The sequence below is a fragment of the Nyctereutes procyonoides genome, unplaced genomic scaffold (assembly GCF_905146905.1).
Source record: "Nyctereutes procyonoides isolate TBG_1078 unplaced genomic scaffold, NYPRO_anot_genome, whole genome shotgun sequence".
Classification (NCBI taxonomy): Eukaryota; Metazoa; Chordata; class Mammalia; order Carnivora; family Canidae; genus Nyctereutes; species Nyctereutes procyonoides.
This window is the reverse complement of record NW_026575049.1, coordinates 50,174,183-50,193,784: the sequence shown is the minus strand read 5'-3', so window position 1 is coordinate 50,193,784 and position 19,602 is coordinate 50,174,183. Positions and strand designations below refer to the sequence as shown.

General features: G+C 43.3%; 1 protein-coding gene across 1 annotated transcript in view; it reads left to right on the top strand.

Moving 5' to 3' along the window:
- STPG4 (sperm-tail PG-rich repeat containing 4) overlaps positions 1 to 19,152 on the top strand; it is a 38,700-nt gene extending 19,548 nt beyond the window's left edge. The window contains exons 6-7 of the mRNA XM_055329415.1: positions 15,942 to 16,046; positions 19,022 to 19,152. Of these exons, the coding sequence (XP_055185390.1) occupies positions 15,942 to 16,046; positions 19,022 to 19,138 (222 nt within the window). The 3' untranslated portion in view covers positions 19,139 to 19,152. The remainder of the gene's footprint in view (positions 1 to 15,941; positions 16,047 to 19,021) is intronic.
- The last annotated feature ends 450 nt before the right edge of the window (positions 19,153 to 19,602 follow it).

Genomic DNA, 19,602 nt, shown 5'->3' with positions numbered 1-19,602 from the left:
CAGAGAGAGAGAGGCAGAGACACAGGCAGAGGGAGAAGCAGGCTCCATGCAGGGAGCCCGATGCGGGACTCGATCCTGGGGCCCCAGGATCATGCCCTGAGATGAAGGTAGATGCTCAACCACTGAGCCACTTAGGTGTTCCCTATTAAAGACTCTTAGAACTGGAAGGAACTTTATAAATAAGCTACTGTTGACCCTTGAAGAACATGGATTTGAACTGTGCGGGCCCACTCATGTAGGTTTTTTTCAGTAAACTCAGTATATTCAGTAAATACATTATAGTCCTGTAAATGTATTTTCTTTTCCTTATGATCTTAATATTTTTTCTTTAGCTTACTTTATTGTAAGAATACAGTATATAATCCATACAACATACAAAATATATGCTGACAGTATATTACTGGTAAGGCTTTCAGCCAACAGTAAGCTATTAGTAGTTAAGTTTTGGGGGAGCGTGAAGTTATACATACATGGATTTTCCATGTGTAACCGGTGCCCCAGCCCCCATGCTATGCAAGGGTCAACTGTATTCCATTAGCATTGATGATGATAGCCACCATCACTCATTGAAGTGTTTTCTGGTGCAGATGCATTTAATCCTCGCAGCAACTCGGTGGGTTAAGTATTGTGGGTTTTTTTTTTTTTTAAGATTTTATTTATTTATTCATGAGAGACAGAGAGAGACAGAGACACAGGCAGAGGGAGAAGCAGGCTCCATGCAGGGATCCTGACCTGGGACTCGATCCCAGGTCTCCAGGATCATGCCAAAGGCAGGCGCTAAACCGCTGAGCCACCCAGAGATCCCAACACGGTGGGTTAATATTTCACCTCTACTTCACAGGTCAGGAAATGGAAGTTAGTTAACAGAGGTCACACGGTTATTTAGAAAGTAGAGCTGTGACTTAGACCCTGTCTATGGTGACCTCAAAACCTGGGCTCTAAGCTGTGCTGCCTAGTGTGTGAGCATGATCAAGTGACTTGCTTAGTGCCTTTGGACATTTAGAGCTGGTCTGGGGTCAAATCCAAGTGGCAGACATTGTGTTGTCTCTGGCGTCACCATTCCTCACTGATGACTAAGGCTTGTTCATGGGCCCAGGTTGGCCTGCTTGACCCTTTTTGCAGTAGGATGAGTTCACAGGCAGAAGGCTTCTCTCTCCTAAGAGGTCCATCTGCCAGCCTGCCTGCTCGACCCTGAGTATCTAAGATCCTTAAAATGAATGGATGCAGCTTAGACTCCAGCTGGGAGCCTTGCTACATTGCCTTTTCTTCATTTGCCATAATTTTTCCCAGAGACACCTTTAGGATGTTAGAACTTCCAGTCTTTTCTCAGCAAAGTTTCTTTGGACTCACCTGAGTCTAGCTAACTCCAACAGAGGTTCTTTCATCTATTCTACACATCTCTTTTCGGTGGCTGTGTATGGGAGGCCCTATGCTAGGTAAGTATTGTTGAGTATTCAATGGCAAATGACACATTTTACCAGGGCTCTCCTCTCTTGAAGGGCAAGGACATCGTTAAGTCAATAACCAAACCCAGGTGTACCCATACAAGCACACAGAAACCTATGCAGATTAAACGAAAGACTAGGGTTCACAATGCATGTATCTGACTGGTTTGGGACCAGATAGCTTGGCATGCACCACTTGAAACGTGGAACCCAAAATTAGACACTTGTGACTCAAGTTTAATATTATCTGTTGATAGAAGCACACGTACCTCCTTCCTCCCGAGAGCCATCTCCAGAACTTTCTGATACACTCAGCAGGTGCTGACTCCAGGCTGAGGAAGGAAATAAGGGCAGGAGTGAAGAAAAGGCTTGAAGGAGGAAAGAGACACCCATACTTATCCCTTCAGAGCCTGTATCCTAAGCCAAATTCAAAAGAACCAAAGTGCTAGTTGTCCTCTTAGGCTTTGGATCTAAAGGCTTTTCCACAAGCCATTTATTAGTTGACAGGCCCAGAAGGGAAATTTGTATTTTTATGTCCCCACCCACTGCAGCAATGCCTGAAACTCCATAGGTAGAGATTTTTAAAAATTTAATTTCTAAGTAATCTCTACATGCAGTGTGGGGTTCGAACTCACAACCCCTGAATTCAAGTGTCGAATGCTCCACCAACTAAGCCAGTCAGGTCCCCCCTGCCCCATAGTAAGGATTTTGATATGGCAGCCTAAGATCTGAAATGAGACATGTGCTACTCTCGATTTAACTGTAGAAAAATCTTTTGGGGGGATTTCTCCTTTTCACATGTCCTCTTTTAAATGCAAATCTCTTAGAAGGAGAAATATATTGATCCAATTCATACTGAGGAATTAGTGACTTATTAGATCCCCCACCTCCACCCCCATCCTCCAGGAATATAGATGAGATGACAAGAATTAGGATACTGGGATATCCCCATATCCTGGGTGAATTAGGATATGGGGATATCCCAGTATCCTGGGTGGCGCAGTGGTTCAGTGTCTGCTTTTGGCTCAGGTCGTGATCCCGGGGTCCGGGGTCCTGGGATCAAGTCCCTCATCGGGCTCCCCTCAGGGAGCCTGCTTCTTCTTCTGCCTATGTCTCTGTCTCTCTCATGAATAAATAAATAAAATCCTCTAAAAAAAAAAAAGAAAAGAAAAGATATCTGGGATAAAGGAAAGGCAGTGAAAAGAGGAAGAATTATAAGAAGGGGGTTCCAGTTTTTAGATTTTTATATCATTAGCTGTTTGTTCTGTGCACAAAACATGGGTTACAGTTTCTGACATTAACCTAAAGATAATTCCATAATAGACTCTACAAAATGAAGAAAAATAAAATTCACAAAGACTTGCTCTGTTGGGAATTTTAGTATATGTGCTGCTGAAGCAAGCACTCTGTTGGGAATTTTTACAGATATTTTCCTTATCAAATGGAAAAGTCTGTTGATTCTTATGGGAGAATCCAATTTTGACATAATTGAAGATGCAGAGTCAGAAAAAAATCTACAAGAATGAATGTTAAATAAATGGATTTCCTGCATATGTAGAATATTTGAGTATCAATTTGAGTATCCTTGCTTCATTATAATCCTGGTCATAATAGCTACTTGAATTTAAAGTTTATATTTTCTATTCTAAAAGTAATAGACGATTTCCTTCTCAGGATTGCCAATTGGCCATACGATCCCTTCTCACTCTCAAATCCCAATAAAAATGGTAGAAAAAGAATAAATAAATCCACGTGGACAAAGAGAAAAAAAAGGAAACGTTGGCAGACAAAAGATTTCAACAATTTTTGGACAAAGTAGAGGAAGCCACCAGCTAAAAAGCAGGCAGGGGTGGTCCAGAAGAGATGGCAGCCTGTTTGTCTCTTAGAACTGCAGAGAGACTCAGGACTTGGGGTGGGGAAGATAAGGTGAGGCATAGGGAATTAGTTGAACCCCAGGGAATTAATTGAAATGGTACATACAGAGTAATCTAAGCTTGGGGCTCCCTTTCTTCTCCTAATGTAAAATGCTGGACTTTGGACATTTGACCCCAAGCAAAAAATTAGTAGAATTTATCCTCTAGAAAAACTCAGTGTGGGGCACCTGGGTGGCTAAGTCGTTGAATGTCTGTCTTTGGCTCAGGTTGTGATCCCAGGGTCCTGGGATCTGCCTATGGGATCCTCTGCCTCTGCCTATGTCTCTGCCTCTCTCTGTGTGTGTCTCTCATGAATAAATAAATAAAATCTTAAAAAGAAAAGAAAAGAAAAACTCAGTGAGCTTAGAGGAAAGAGAACCACATCCTGATATTTAGGGAACCCCAGGAAAAAGACTGGCTCACCGTTCAGTTGCCTGATCTCCACATATCCCAGCCACATACCCAAGCCTCCACCAGGCAACTGTGAAAAGCCTGTAACATGAATGAGAGATGGAAGTAAGACAGACAGAACAATGGAAATCTGGCTGAAAACAGAATGCATTAAATTGAGGGAAGATTTTTTTTAAAATCTACTTAGTATCCATAAAGAGAGGAAGAAGGGAAAATTATTTTCAACTCAGAAGTCTGTGTTCAATCAATCGTGAAGATAAAAATAAAGGCATTTTCCAACATGCAAAAATTAACAAAAATTGACTTTCTAATACCCTTTTCAAAGAAGCCACTGATGGTAAAATACAGCAAAACAAAGGAGTAAATCCAGAAAGAGGGAGGCATGGGATCCAGGATAAAGTGGGTCCACACTGGGAGAACAGTTAAAGATGTCCCAGGTGGACCACTGTGCAACAGGCTGAGAGGGAAACTAATCCACTTTGAGAAAGAAATTAAAGATTTCAACTTTATGAAATCTTGCATTTTGGGGTAAAATTTGCAATTTCACTTTGAATTGGATTTTATGTGCAATGTACTATTAAATATCATTTAATAATGACAGAAAAACTGACTTACAAAGATGCTGTCTGTCTGCAATGGTGGATGCCAGTATTAAGTAGGGAGAAATGTTTGAATAGGATATGATTTTGTAAGAGGTCAGTTTATTGGAGAAGTCTGACAACTTTGTTTACATTCACAAGTTTGTTATACAAGCACAATGGTGCTGAATACTCAGATCAAGAGACTAATGCTAACATAAGACTCAATGCATAAAATCTTTTCTAAATTTGGGCATCATTTTTTATGGATTATCACAAATCATATTTATTAGTGTAGAGGTGATATACAGCTTCTTCATCTAGATTGCCAACCCTTTTTAAAACGTATTACATTCATTTACATCTTTGCCAGCAATCAAGGGAGTACCCATCTCATAAGATTTATATAAATTTTATCATTAATTTTTAAAATATGTTAATTTGATAGTAAAAGAATGGTATCTCATTATTTTAATTTAATCTGTAGGATCTGAAACTACACATTCTAATTTTTTGTTAATCAGTTTTTGTGGTCCTTCCTGAATACTTTCTAGTCATGGGTGGAGTTTTAACATTCTTTTCTGTCAATTTGTATAAACACTATAGTGAAAAGATATTAGCACTTGTATTTGCTGAAGCTTTTCAGGGATTTTGCCTTTTACTTTCATGTTTTTATAGAGAGAGACATTTAAAGTATAAAATGTTGATGTCGTCACATTAGAGTTTGTCATCATCTTCTGGAATGTAAGTTCCATGAAAGGGGGGCCATCTTATTCATCAATGCCCAGAGCCTAGTACAGTGCTTGAAAAATGTGTTGAATGAATGAATGAAATTTATGTATATTTTCTTATTTTTTCCACCACTTAAAAAATTCCCTCCAAAGACACGTTCACTTTAATTTTCTTTCATGTATTTGGTGTTTTGATTTTTTAAAAAAACAATTCTTTGATTCTCCCAAAATGTGTTTGTGTACAATTGCATGGTAAGGTTGTGCTGTCATTTGAGCCCTACTGACTTAGGACAGGTTGCCTTATTGTTGGTATACCTGAAGCCTACAACCACCAGAAATCTGACCTGTAGATCTAGTGTGATATAGTGTGACCCATAGACATCTATGGAGTCACTCTAAACCCTTTTGAGAATGAGGCAAGTTAAAAAAGATGGATACATATAGGTGTGGATCTCCTCTTCCTTTCTTTCCATGATCTGTGAAAAGTGGCCCATTGAAATTTGTTGATCATTCATGCATAAAATCTCCAGGAGCAGTCAGTTAAAAGATGAGTAAATGACCATATGAATGCAGAGCAGATTCATGAGAGACACACAGAGAGGGAGGCAGAGACACAGGCAGAGAGAGAAGCAGGCTCTCTGCAAGGAGCCCGATGCGGGACTCGATCCCGGATCCCAGGATCACGCCCTGAGCTGAAGGCAGACACTCAACTGCTGAGCCACCCAGGCATCCCTGCATGATTTTTTATTTCTAAAAATTACATTAACTTTGGATTTGAAGATCCTCTAGGATCATAAGTGTCTGAAGGCCTCTCAGTGTGGAGAAGCTGTTCTCACTTGTTAAAAAGCACAGCCTTCTTGGGAACTCAGGGGTGGCTCAGTGGGTTGAGTGTCTGGCTTTTGATTTCAGCTCAGATCATGATCTCCGGGTCATGAGTTGGAGCCCTGTGTCAGGCTCCACCGCTCAGCAAGGAGTCTGCTTGGGATTTTGCTCTGTCTCCCTCTCCCTCCACTGTGTGCACACTCTCTCTCTCAAATAAATCTTACAAAAATAAATAAAAAGCCAAACCAAAACAACAACAACAAAAATCCCCAGTCTTGTTTGTGCCAGGGATTCAGTCGGTGAATTACATTTTGCCCCAAAGTATAGGTAGCTCTTAAGAGAAGCCATTGGTAAGGGATTTGTTGGGTTGGAAAATGGTTTTTAATCTTCAGATTACCAAGGTGAGGCTGTATACTCATTGGCTATTTCAGTTATTATTGAAGTAATAATAATTGGTTATGGATCAGTACAACTGTTTTTTTCCATAGTAAAGACTGTGAGGAGGATATTTATGTGAACATTTTGGGATAGAAGCCGGGAGACATGGTCTACCTTAAATAAAAAGGGCCTTTTTGCATGCATAAAAAAAATTGTATTGGCAACTTCTGCCACCTTTTAGCACCTTGATAATAATGACCAAGCCTTGTAAATCCCAAGACCTAAAGGTATAGTTGCTTCATAGCAGGATTTTTCTAAAGAGGAGAAACGCAACAAATCCTGGTCATTCTTATCCAAGGGAGTTGGACAAAGTAAAACTTGTCATTTGTGGGTTTTCCTCTCCTTGCCCTTCCCTTTAATTGATTCAATTGCTTTCATAAATGACCCACATAAATCTCTCGACCTGCCAAAAAATTGTGTGGATTTTGTTTCCTCTTGGATGTGTTTCCAAGGGTGGGCATTAAAGATATCAGAGATTCTGCACAAACTCTTTGAACATACTGGGGCCACTGATGACTCTTTTTTATGCCCATTAGGGTAAAGAGGACTAAGGAAGATTCTATTTTTCCAAGTCTTTTTCCCCTGCATCTACTTGGCATGTGGACCATACAGACCCAGTGCTTCTCTTGTCTGTTGCTGGTGGTAACTGATACAACCCTTTGAAAGGCAGTTGGGCATTACGTTATCTTGTGCTGATTCCATTTTGAGAAAATCCTCCTAAAGTAATCATTTATAGACAGAAATATTCATCTATACAAAGATGTCATGAAGGGATTACTTATAATAGCAAGATGACAACAGCAGCAATGTAAGAAAAATTATGAAAATGCAGGAAATGCATCAAATCCATTTAGTGACTATGTGGAGGTGCTGTGATTAAGGGTGATTATTTACCTCCTTTCTTTTCCATTACTTTTATAGTTTTTCAAAATATGATTTTTAGAATTCAGAAAAGAGGCGGGGTGTGCCTGTTTGGATCAGGTGGTTGAATGACTCTTGATTTCAGCTCAGGTCGCAATCTCAGGGTGGCATTGGGCTGGCACTCATCTCCTTGGGATTCTCTCTCTCCCTCTCCCTCTCCCTCTGCCTTTCCTCCCACTCTTATGTGCACCCTTTCTCTCTAAAAAAAATAAAAATAAAAAAGATATAAAAATTCAGAAAAGAGGTAGTGTTTAAAAAAAAGAAAAAAGAAAAAAAGGAAAGAGCCATTTGAAGTGTCTGAAGAGCCGTCAAAATAGTGTTTGAAGAAAAGAGCCATCAAAATGGTCAACATAAAAATATTTTGTTACTTAAAAAAATAACGCCACTTACTACTATTTAATTAGGACTCAGTCATCCACATGATTTGGGGCTTCCAGTGATTTGCTGAGCAGATTCCTTACAGTTATTAATTCTCACAGCTGTATATAAAGTGAAAAACAAGACATGCACATCTTTCCTGACAATAGGAATAAAATCTGACAATGTCAAATGAAAATGAGTTTCTTTTATTTGATGACAGAAATATTTCAAGATGTTTCTGTATTTCTTAAAACCTGACAAGCCTATAAAGAGTAAGGAAAGGATTAGATAAACAGGAAAGAGTCTGTACAGATAGGAATGAGCATTATATGATTTGTCTGTTTTAGTCACATTTAACAGCAGTTTGAAAAGGGGATAGCAGATCTGTGCCATACTCTCTGCATTAAAACTAGCACTATGAAAGAATGCTGAATCATTCCAGCTGTTTTTGCTTTTACGAAATTAGTTCAATTAAGAACTAAGTTGATAGTTGAAAATTCCACAAGGAACAGAAAAATAATTAGTAAACATGGTCAGATTGAGTCAAGCCAAACAGATTGATTTCTGCATGAATGAAATCTGAAAAATGATTAAATGAATGATTTCCCAGTCTCAAATCTCCTCAAAGGTGAGTTCACTTGTAGGTAACATTTTTGGAAAAATACAACCTTTTAAATACAGCGACAGATGTACTAGGATTTTTTATTAAAAGATATCCTGGCAGTTTTTCTTTTTAAAAAGTTTGTGCAACTTTTCCAGTGGTATTAACACCAGCAGAGTCACATATCCCTGTTTGGCTGCGGGTGTAAAGAATTTCCTGCTCTCTTTTCTTATAACAATATCTTGAGTGGGAACAGGAAAAAGAATCTAATCGGTAGGATTTTTTTCAGTTGCATGTGATAGAGAAGCCCATCCTGACTTGGCGTAAGCAAAAACATAAAACATAAAAGTGGGATGGAATTTATTGGTGCACACAGCCTCTGGGACTTTTGCCACTAATTGACCTTTACAACCTTTCGGGCATGCTGTTTATGGGCTGGGATGAGGGCCCATGAGCAGCCCCAGGTGCAGCACCTGCCTGCCCAGCCAGGAGAGTGTGAACATGCAGGCTCTTTGGGTTTTGTTTTGTTTTGTTTTGTTTTTTTAAAGATTATTTATTTGTTTTTTTCATGAGAGACAGAGAGGCAGAGACACAGGCAGAGGGAGAAGCAGGCTCCATGCAGGCAGCCCGAGGCAAGACTCGATCCCAGGTCTCCAGGATCAGGCTGTGGGCTGGAGGCTGTGCTAAACTGCTGAGTCACCCGGGCTGCCCATATGCAGGCTCTTTGGATTGGCCAGGTGGCAGTCATGTGCCTGCCCTGGGCCTGTCGCTGTGATGGGGAGCTGCCTAAGGTCCTACGTCCAAGTGCGGCCTTGGATCTCTAACCCCGGTGCAGCTCTGCGGTCCTCTAGAAAAGCGAGGGTGGGCCAGTGAGCGCTTGCAGCAATGCTGAACTGCCTGGGGGTCCCCGGCAGGTGCATTCCTGTAAAAGCTGCATTTCTAGGGTGGGCAGGTTTGCGATCGCTCAGTGTTGCCAGCCCCCTCGGCCCCTACCAGGAACCCCGACTGCCCTGGTTTCCCTCTCTCCGCAGAAATAAACGGTACCGAGCTACACCTAAGAGGTACGATCAGTTCACCATTTCGCAAATGTGAATAACTTTTGGTCTGATAGTTTTGCTTCTACCCTAGGCGACAGCACTCATGGCTCCCTGAACTTGTAGACCAATGGTTAACAGAATTTTAGAGTTTTGTGAGTTGAGTATCCTCAGCCACAGGCCTCCTCTTGAATTCCCGGAGAAGCAGTTGCAGGTTCTCCCGGCACTCACCGCCCTACAGCCCTTGCAGGGGCCCCTGTTTCCTTTTCTGGGGCCACATATTCCAGCTATTACAGGCATGCAGCCACATTTTGGGGGAGATCCTTTTTACCACCCCATCTAATAATTTCAGTTATTGCTGCTTACTACTTGTGTTTTACATGTGTCTGGATAGATCTTTGAGGCCACAAATTTTATTTCTGACCTTTTCTCCAGGTATGATTCATTGAAAGTTGTGCCTAGAATCAATGGGGACAGATCCTGTGCTTTTTCTTAGGTTCCCTCTAGCTTTGTGATTTTAAAGAAAAAGAGCTTAGAACTAAGCAGTGATACCTCTCAGCAATGAGAAGCAAGGTCAGTAACTGGCTCTGATTCCCACAAGTGAGGGGCTAAAGCATTTGTTGGTAGCCCACCCAGCCTCACTTCTCATGGGCTGCATGGAGGTGATGGCATTTCCCACCTGAGGCTGCAGTGAGCACTGGGTGAGAGTGGGTTCTGTGCTAGAGATGGCACAGGATTGGGCAGCTGCCCGGGCAGTGGCGAGGGTCCCGGGGAGGTCGCGGTGGGCAGCTGAGCCTGCTCCAGACCAGGCAGGAGAGGCCAGGGGCCCTGAAACCTGCAAACCAAAGGGGGTGACTTGCAGAGATTGGAAATACAAAGGTGACACTTAACATTTTACACCTGCAGTTAAACTGTAAAACCATTCTTAGTGTTAAGACACATGTAAAACATAACGAAGTGGTAACTGTCTTGAGAAAGTTGAATTTCAGGTCCCTATTTTTTTTTTTTTTTTTTTTTTGGACTGGAGCCTAGGCACATTTTATTTCTGTGATGCAGTGAATTTGTCTGAATGGTTAACATGAATGGCATGTTCCTCCCTGGGTGGCTTTCCTAGTAATGCTTCTGTACAAACCCTTCATCCAGCCTCTTTGTCTGCAAACTCCACCCTCTCCTTACTCTTTAGGTCTTAGATCCTTTGTAATTCCTCAGTGGTGTCTCAGACCCCTCAGACCAGACAGTTTACCCTCCTACATGCTCTCCTATAGCATCCTATCTGCCCCTTTGTGTCATATGCCACACATTTGTCATAGTTTTTATATGGCTAAATGTAAGCCTGCTAGAATGTAAGCTCCGTGAGGGTAGTAAGATCTCTGTCTTGTCAACTTATGACTCTGCCAGAAGCAGAGACCTCAAATAACAATATCATAAGTGAGAGGACTTATATCTGCCTTGTATAAATGTCCTGCAGCAGGCAGTTTAGAGCTGGTAAGATAACTCAGCAGCATCACGTTTCTGCGTGCTGCTCTGCTGAGCGTGGCTTCCATTCCCATGGCCCCAGAGAGCTAAGCACATAATGTGGGATCAACCAAACGGGGTGGGGGAGTTGGGGGGAGATGGAGAAGCTGCCCTCTCCATAAGGATGCTCTGGGGTTTGTACACACCTCTTCACCTCTGGCCTATTGGCCAAGAAATTAGTCATGTGGTCACACCTAGCTTCAGGGGAAGCTGGGAAATGTTGCCTTTATGCTGGGTAGACATGTGCCCGTTTAAAAATTGCTCTTGTACTAAGGGACAGAATGGATATTGGGAGACAATCACATACCACTGTATTCCCACTTCCAACGCACTGTGTACTGGCTGAATGAAGAAATGGGCTGAGCACTTACGAATTCATTTGCTAGGGCCTCCCTAACAAAGTACTACCAACTGAGTGGCTTATACAACAGAGACTTATGGTCTCACAGTTCTAGAGGAAGTCCAAGATCAAGGAGCCAGCCAGCAGTGTTGGTTCTTTCTGAGGGCTGTGAAGAAAAATCTGTTCCGTTCCTCTCTCCTAGCTTCTGGTGGTACGCTGACAATCTTTGGCCTCCTCTGGTTTGTAGACTTCTGCCTTCATCTTTGTGTGGTGGTTTCCTTGTGTGCGTGTCTGGGTGTCCAAAAATCTCCCTTTTTATAAAGGTTAGCATTCATCTAGGATTAGGGCCCATCTTAATAACCTCATCTTAACTAATTATAGCTGCAAGAACTCTATATCCATAGAGGCTCACATTCTGAGGTATTAGTAATTCAAAATTCACAGGAGCTATGAATTGCGGGGGACACCATTCGACACAATTCAACACAATAAAAATTTGTAGAGTTTGTGAATTTTAAGGGGATCGCAATTGAACACATAGTAATTTGGGATAATCTCATCTACCCTCACACAGTCTTTCAGAGGTACCTGGCATTTTGCTGCTCTGGGATGCTCCAGAGTGATACATCTTTTAGTTCCAGAGCAGAGGGGCAGAGATTAGCCAGTCCCACTTTCCCAGCCCTGGAGGAGAAGTGTGTTCAGTGGCGGCATGGCAGGGCTTTCCAAAGGCCTATAATGGTACTGAGAGTTATTGCCCACTGGGAAGCTCTTTCATGGTATGGCAGGGTCCCGGGAGCACTCCAGAAAAGTCAATGGGGTCTGTGCATTCTGAGCCCTTGATAGTAAGTGGAAAGTGGCTTCCCTTGGTACCATCCTGTGGCCCACTGCAGTCACAGTTAGCACAGGCTGGTCACAGCAGGGCCTAGTGTAGTCTTGAAGCCAGGCAGTTAGCTCAGCCCTCACACAGCACCATCCTAGCTCCTCACATGTTTTGGGATAAAAAGAATCCCTCCCTGGACTGTAAACTCCTCTGAGGTTGAAGATAGTATTTAATTCACTTGTGCTATCCTGTTAGTTAAAGTTGCTCTTGAGTAGAAACTCAATTACTTTTTCAAAGGGAAAGAAAGATAATATCATCTTGTCAGGAGTAATCATGCCCCAAAGCAGAAGAATGGGTAACGATGAAAGGTTTCCTGTAGTTACTTTTGGCAGTAGGTCCTGGGACCCTAGGAAGGTGACAGTTCTGTCCGCTTTTGGCACCAAATGTCAGTGGCCTTTGAAAGGTGTACTTTTGGGAAACCCAGGGTTGCCAAATCGTGATGCTAATGAAAACAAGGGTTAAGAGATGGCTCACCTGATTTGTGAGAGAGGTGCTTGGTACTGTCTGATGAACCTGGGTGCCACCCTCCACCCATGCACCCTACATAAGGTGAACCCAAGCTCTGGGTCATGCTCAGTCCCCAGTCAATGAGGGAGCAGCCTTCCTAACCATTCAAATGTTCTTCATCTTTGAAACATCCTCCCGTTGAACTGGATCCAGTTGCTCAAGCCACATTCTAAGCCACCCTGGACTGTGTTCCCTTCCCTCTACTCCTGCTCTGCTCACTCACATTGTCCTCAGAATCAGGGACTCTGCTGGAGCTGCCGCCCACCCATTGCAGGATCTTGGCCCAATCAGTACTTCTCACATAGAACAACATGCCTGTGGCCTTTGGAATATGAATTTGGGCCTGTATCCACTTCCCTAATGTTGTCTCTTAAAAGATTCCATCTGACGCAAGTGGGACAAAGAACATGCAGTCATTTCTTTTCTGCCCCAAGTCTTGGGTCTTTTGATTTAGATGATCAAGCCCATATAGGGGGGCTGCTGGGTGGCACTGGCACACATCAGCACTTTGCCAGGCCTGGCACCTGGACTCCCAAGAAGCTCATGATATGGAAACTTAGGAAGGGAAGCCACGTCAGGCTTGAAGGGAAGGGGACATGTGGCAGCATTTCTTAGCCATCCTGCAAGTGGTTGCTGTAGGCGTTTAGTCAACAGTAGCACACTTAGCTGGATCTTTTGTCCCAGTACCATTCTGACTTGAAAATACTGCATATATTATGGCCAAACCAATTGGGGGGAGGTGTTGGTTGCATAGACTATTCCTGACAGATTCCCCTGAATTTCTGTGCCTTGGTTTTTATGGCAGCTCACATTTCTCCAGCGGGAGTGCAGAGGTCACTCCACTCACGCTTGTAGCAATCTCTGTCCCACGTATGTATCAATTTCGAAGTGTTACTGTGTTCATCTCTCTACCATGAGTTGTAAAATTATGAGAGGCATCCATCTCTTGATTATCAGACTTGTGCTTGACCTTTAATAACTCCATTCATGGAAGAGTAATTGAGATGGCAGCCCAAACTACACGGCTTTGCCACCCACAGGAATGAAAGGGAAAGCTTTGCTCTTAAATCCCTTGGAAGGTCTGCAGTCGAACACTTGTTCTGCTGAATCTGATGGGCTAATTTGCAGCCCAGCCTTAGTGATGATAAAGATCTTACAGGACACATTTCTCTGTTCTAACCCTATAGTTACTTTTATCTTTTTATCCTTTGCTCATTTTTCATGTTCGTTTATCTATAAAGTAGGTATATATATATATATATATATATATATATATATATATATATATTCATGTCTCAAGAGCACTCAAGTCCATTGTAGAAAATTTAGAAAATGCAGGTAAGAAAAACAAAATTCTTTTTACACAACATGCTGCCACCTGGGGAAAATAGCCGGTGAACATTCCATTCCTGGTTTTTATGCAGATTTTTTTAAAGCTTGCATTTTCTTTTTTTTTTTTTTTTTAAATTTTTTTTTTATTTATTTATGATAGTCACACAGAGAGAGAGAGAGGCAGAGACACAGGCAGAGGGAGAAGCAGGCTCCATGCACCGGGAGCCCGACGTGGGATTCGATCCCGGGTCTCCAGGATCGCGCCCTGGGCCAGAGGCAGGCGCCAAACCGCTGCGCCACCCAGGGATCCCCTAAAGCTTGCATTTTCACTGAAAAGTATTTGGAAGTAGCTTTATGTCTGTAAAAATCCATCACTCAACAGCTGAATGGAAGTATCACAGTGTACTTAGCCAGCCACGCATTATCAGTCATTTAGTTTGTTCCAACTTTCATTTTTTTAAAAGATTTTATTTATTCATAAGAGACACAGAGAGAGGCAGAGACACAGGCTGACACTCCCATGGGGAGCCTGATGTGAGACTCGAGCCCAGGACCCCAGGATCACCACCTGAGCCAAAGGCAGATGCTCAACCACTGAGCCACCAGTTGCCCCTCCAATTTTCAATTTTTAGAAAAAACATTTGTGGCCAAATACTTGCACATGTTGTCAATTGTTTTTTTAGGATGAATTTCTAAAAGTGGAATTGCTGGGTCAGAATAATAAACATACATCATTTCTAACTTTGTATTGTAAAAACTTCAGAAATACATACTACGTAGACACAATACTCTATCAAACACCCATGCATCCATTCAACAATTGTAGCTCCTGATCAGTGTGTATCCCACCCACTTCCACTAGTCCCTGCATTATTTAGGAACAGATCCTAGACATCATGTCAGAAAGATTCATTTCTACCAAATAGCACAAGTAATTAAAAATGGGAGAGAAAAAGTGAACTGCCAGAAAAAGAATAAGAGGTTAACGTCTTGTCCACATCATCCACTGCGATGTTTGGGCTCTTTCCATTTCCCCTGCTGTATCTGGCCTAGGACTCTTCATGTGTCTTCAGATTTCTGCAACAATCTGGTAACCAGACTCCTTTCTCCCCCTCTGGATAGGTATAGAAGTTTACAGGCCCTTTCGTATCTTGCCAAATTGCCCTCCAGAAGGACTAATCAAATTTATACTTGCACCAGAGTCATAGAGGAGTGTCCATGCTGGTGGTTAAAATTTGGGGTCTTCCTTCTTTTCTTTTTCCCCTCTTTCCATCCCCCTTCTTCCTTTCTTCTTTTTTCATGAATTTTGAAGACCCTGAAACAAGAATCATATCCTTGGGGTTTTTTTTTTTAAGTTTTTGTTTATTTATGAGAGATGGAGAGAGAGAGAGAGAGAGAGGCAGAGACACAGGCAAAAGGAGAAGCAGGCTCCTTGCAGGGAGCTCAATGTGGGACTCCATCCCGGGACTTCAGGATCATGCCCTGGGATTGCTGGGTGTACCGCTGAGCCACCCAGGATCCTCCATATACTTGTTTTAATGAGAACTTATTCAGTTATTCATAGAGGTTAAAATTACTCCCAGCCACCTGCCATTTCCTCAGTGAACAATTGTATTTCCTCCTTGTGAATTGCCTTTTAGTAATTTTTCCATTAGGATGATCATTTTATGTTAATGTCACAGCATTGTGCTGATGTCAGTGAATTGCTGTGAAGACTTGTTTGGACTAAGATAACACATATTACACTCAGGAAAGAATATGTATGTTTTATAAAGCTTAACAGCTCAAAGCAGCAAGTTGTTAACAGTCCGAAGGGCAGGTACCGAGTGAGGCGTCCCAGTGTGGGGCAAGACGGAGGGGGACTTTTACACGTCACTTAATCTTCAGTCTCATGCACCCACAAGGCAGGTAAAGCAGGTAAAGCAGGTATTATTCCCACTTCCCAATGGCTTGAGCCAGGGCACACCTTAATAAGATCCTCCAAACCCCAGTCTAGAGATTTTTCTACCATATTACAGTGATCCATATGTTTATTTGTGGAAGGCAAATAAAGCATTATAATATAACAAATATTAGTAATTATAAAACCCTCTTTTTTTCCCCCTTCCTATAGCATGAAGGCCCAGGACCAGGTCATTATGACTTGAAAATACCTCCAGCAAATTCCGTTACTTCTTGTTTTCAGTCCAGAGTACCTCGATTCCTGCCCTCTTGTTCTGTAAGTACTCTGAAAGATGATGATTGTAGGTTCTGTGACTGGGGTTGGTGGGGGGTGGGGGAAGCAGTGGGGGTTGCGTTAGAGTTCTCTACAAATCTAGTGTGTATATGGTATCTGATTGCTTGTCCAGGTGGGAAAGAGCACAGAGCTCAAAAATCTGGCAAGTCCCCAGTCTGTCTCAGGCTCAGAGTGGCTCCAGATCCAAAGACCATGGTGGAATTTCGGGTCCAGTTGACAACATGCAGCATAGTAATTAGCTGTCAGCGTGTTCTGATCTGGATGCTCTGTGGGAAAACATGTTTAATGAACTGAGGCAAGCAGTGGGCAGCGGCTGGCCCCATCTACCCAGAACTGCTTTGTGTGTCTTCTGGGAGCAGGAACATTATTATTGAACCAAAGGGGACCATTAAGGCACAAGCAGTCATCCTGCCCCCAAGAACTCAAGATAGAGAGTGAAGAGGGTCAAATCTGTGGAGAGACACAGATACGTTGGAGGGGTAGGTGTTTTGAGCCTCAGAGGCCTAGAGAAGACCAAGAGAAATTGCAAAACATAACATGGAGCTGATGAACAATGGCTATTTTTGTAAAAAAAAAAAAAAAAAAAAAAAAGCTGATAGTTTTAATTCCCTTGGGCTTGTTCCCAGTCTTCTCCCCAGTTTGAAAGTCCCCAGAACTCACTGGTATGTTGCCTTATTTGAGGTGGTTTGAGGAGACAGAAATACAAATTCTGCCAGTAAGATAATGGGCCTATCCCAGGGGTTCAAGGAAGGGTGGGTGTCCCAAGGTGGCATCTTTAGGATCTTGCTCCAGAGCTACCAACTCTGGCCCAGGGTAGTGTGTGGTCTTTACCTGGAGGACTACTGGGGAGTCCCTGTTGGTAAAAATAAAAATGGACCAATAGCAGGAAGTGGTGGATCCCTTCCACAGATCCTCATACCCTAGTGGCATTAGCATGATCCAGACACAGATTTTTGTCCCAGCTCACAGGGCTGAGCATCCTCAGGAAGTTGGAGTTATGTGAACCAAACTCCCAGGAAGCTGATAGAGAAGTCAGAAGGTGTAGTGTTCATTTGCAAGGGTCCACCAAGGGGGCTGGGGCCCAGAGGCACTGCTTTGTGGGATGTCTCCCTTTATAAGAAACTCTTCATCGAAGCCAAGGACAATCAGAAGTTTGCTCAGTGACAGGGCTGGGATGTGGAGCCAGATGTTCTCAAGGTCTGAGAACCATAACCGGTAGCCTCCTGAGGGGTAGCCTTTGAGACCGAGGCCCACAGGCCTCCTGTTCTGTGGGCTGGCTTTCCAGAACTTCACATGCATGTTGCTTCCTCATTAATAGCACTAATGAAGGCTTCAGCTTCCTTTGACGTCTGGCCAGGGCTTGATTAGATTTCCAGGCTGCTCCTCTGCTTTTGGCAGGGGAAACATCCTGTCATTTACAGCAGCTTCTGCATGCAGCTGACTTCATCCACTCTGGGCTGACCATTCTGTCCCACTCTCAGGGTAATCCTATTTCCACCCTCTCTGTCTCCTGGAGAGATAATAAACTGCAAAGAAGGATGGGAATGACTAGCACATGATAATAGGGAATAAGAATAGTGCTGGTAGCTAATGTGCAACACTCTCACTGCCAGCCTGGCATGGTGCTCTCTGTCCTGGAGGGCCTCCAGCCAGCCTCATTACCTCATCCGATGGGTGAGGCTGGGGAAGCACATGGCCCAGGGTCACAACGAGCCATTGGTGGTAGAACTAGGACTCAAACTCAAGCCTGCCCGACGTTGAGACCCTTCCCTTAGCCACACACAGAGACACAGATGCTTCTCCAACAGACCCAAGAGAAAATTCCCTGGGGCTTCAAGAATATGTACATGCACCCCGACATGGGAAATGCTGACCCCAAAAATCAAAGTCTTTCTGTCAATGAAGATGACATTCATTTACATTTTATCACTATAGAAGAGAAGCTTCATGTAAATCATTGGCAAAATAATTTTTTCAAGAATTTCATCCAAACGAAAACATGACTTTTTTATTTTATTTATTTATTTATTTATTTATTTATTTATTTATTTATTTAAAGATTTTATTCATTTATTCATGACAGAGAGAGAGAGAAAGGCAGAGACACAGACAGAGGAGAAGCAGGCTCCATCCAGGAAGCCTGATGTGGGACTCGATCCCGGGACTCCAGGATCACACCCTGGGCCAAAGGCAGGTGCCAAACCGCTGAGCCACCCAGGGATCCCCTTTTTATTTTATTTAAAAAAATTTTTTAAAAAGATGTTATATATTTATTCATGAGAGACACACAGAGAGAGGCAGAAATACAGGCAGAGGGAGAAGCAGGCTCCCTGAAGGGAGCTTGATGGGGGACTTGATGCCAGGACTCTGGAATCATGACCTGAGCCAAAGGCAGACGCTCAACCACTGAGCCACCCAGGCGTCCCTGAAAACATGACTTTTAAAAATTAGAACTCACAGATCTCTTGAGAGTACTCTGGACCCTGGGATCCACAGAGCTTGAGCTACAAAAAGCTGAGTTTGGGCTTTTGCGGTCAATCACCCAGGTTCAGAATCCATTTTCTCCAACTGCTTACCACTAGGCTAAGGTAGAGGGGAGGACAGTGGCATTCCTGGGGACAGGAGCAGTCTGGGCAGAGTGCCCTCTGGGAGGAAGTGTGCTTTGGGGTGCAGGAGGGATGTGAGCCAAACCTGCCCCGCAGGTCTAGGCCGGCACTTGTGTGTCCTCCTTCTTGGCACCTCTGGAGTCCTGGGGAAAGCCACTGATGGGAGTGGTCCTCAGCTCCAAGGACACGCTCCAACTAAAGGGTGCCCCAGGCCACAGCACAGTCAGAAATGGCCCTCATCTTCCCCAGTGGGGATTTGCCAGTCATGTCTGAGTCCACAGCCCGGCTCAGGGGGCTCCAGGGTATTGGTGTCACTGTCTCATCAGTCCCTGTTTTCTTTTCTGTTTTCAGAAAACCCCAGGCCCAGGAGCATACAAGTCTTCAATGCAATTCCCCAAGCAGCCCCCAACCATAGCCAAAATGGGCCGAGAACATAGCCTTTTCTTCAACAACACAATTGGCTTTTGAAATAAAGCCATGTTGGCCCTAAGCTACTTTGAGTTCAGCAAGTTTTATGTTTAAAAAACTCTATTTTATCTGTTCTTTAGGAGTCTTTTGGAGTCTTTTAGTCAAAAGACTGGAACATAACCGATTGCCCAGGTGACCATCCTGGCCACTTATCTGGAATACTCCTAGCATAATTTCTAGTTCACTCTCAAAAGTGTCCTGGCTTGAATCATAAAATGTGCTCTCTCCGATTTTTATCGAAGGGTATATTCCAAGACACTGGCCCTGGGTGGCTCCTTTGGCAGCTTGGACAAGCCCTGATATGTCCAGGCCGTGCTCTGCATGGCCTCAGGCTCTCCAGCTGGGTACAACTGCATCAGGGCTGGATACCTCACAGCCTCACGGAGGCTTCCTTGGGGGTCAGCATTCAGCCAAGGCCACGCTGAGTGTGCCGGGATCCCAGCAGGTGGTTCTTTCTCTCTCTC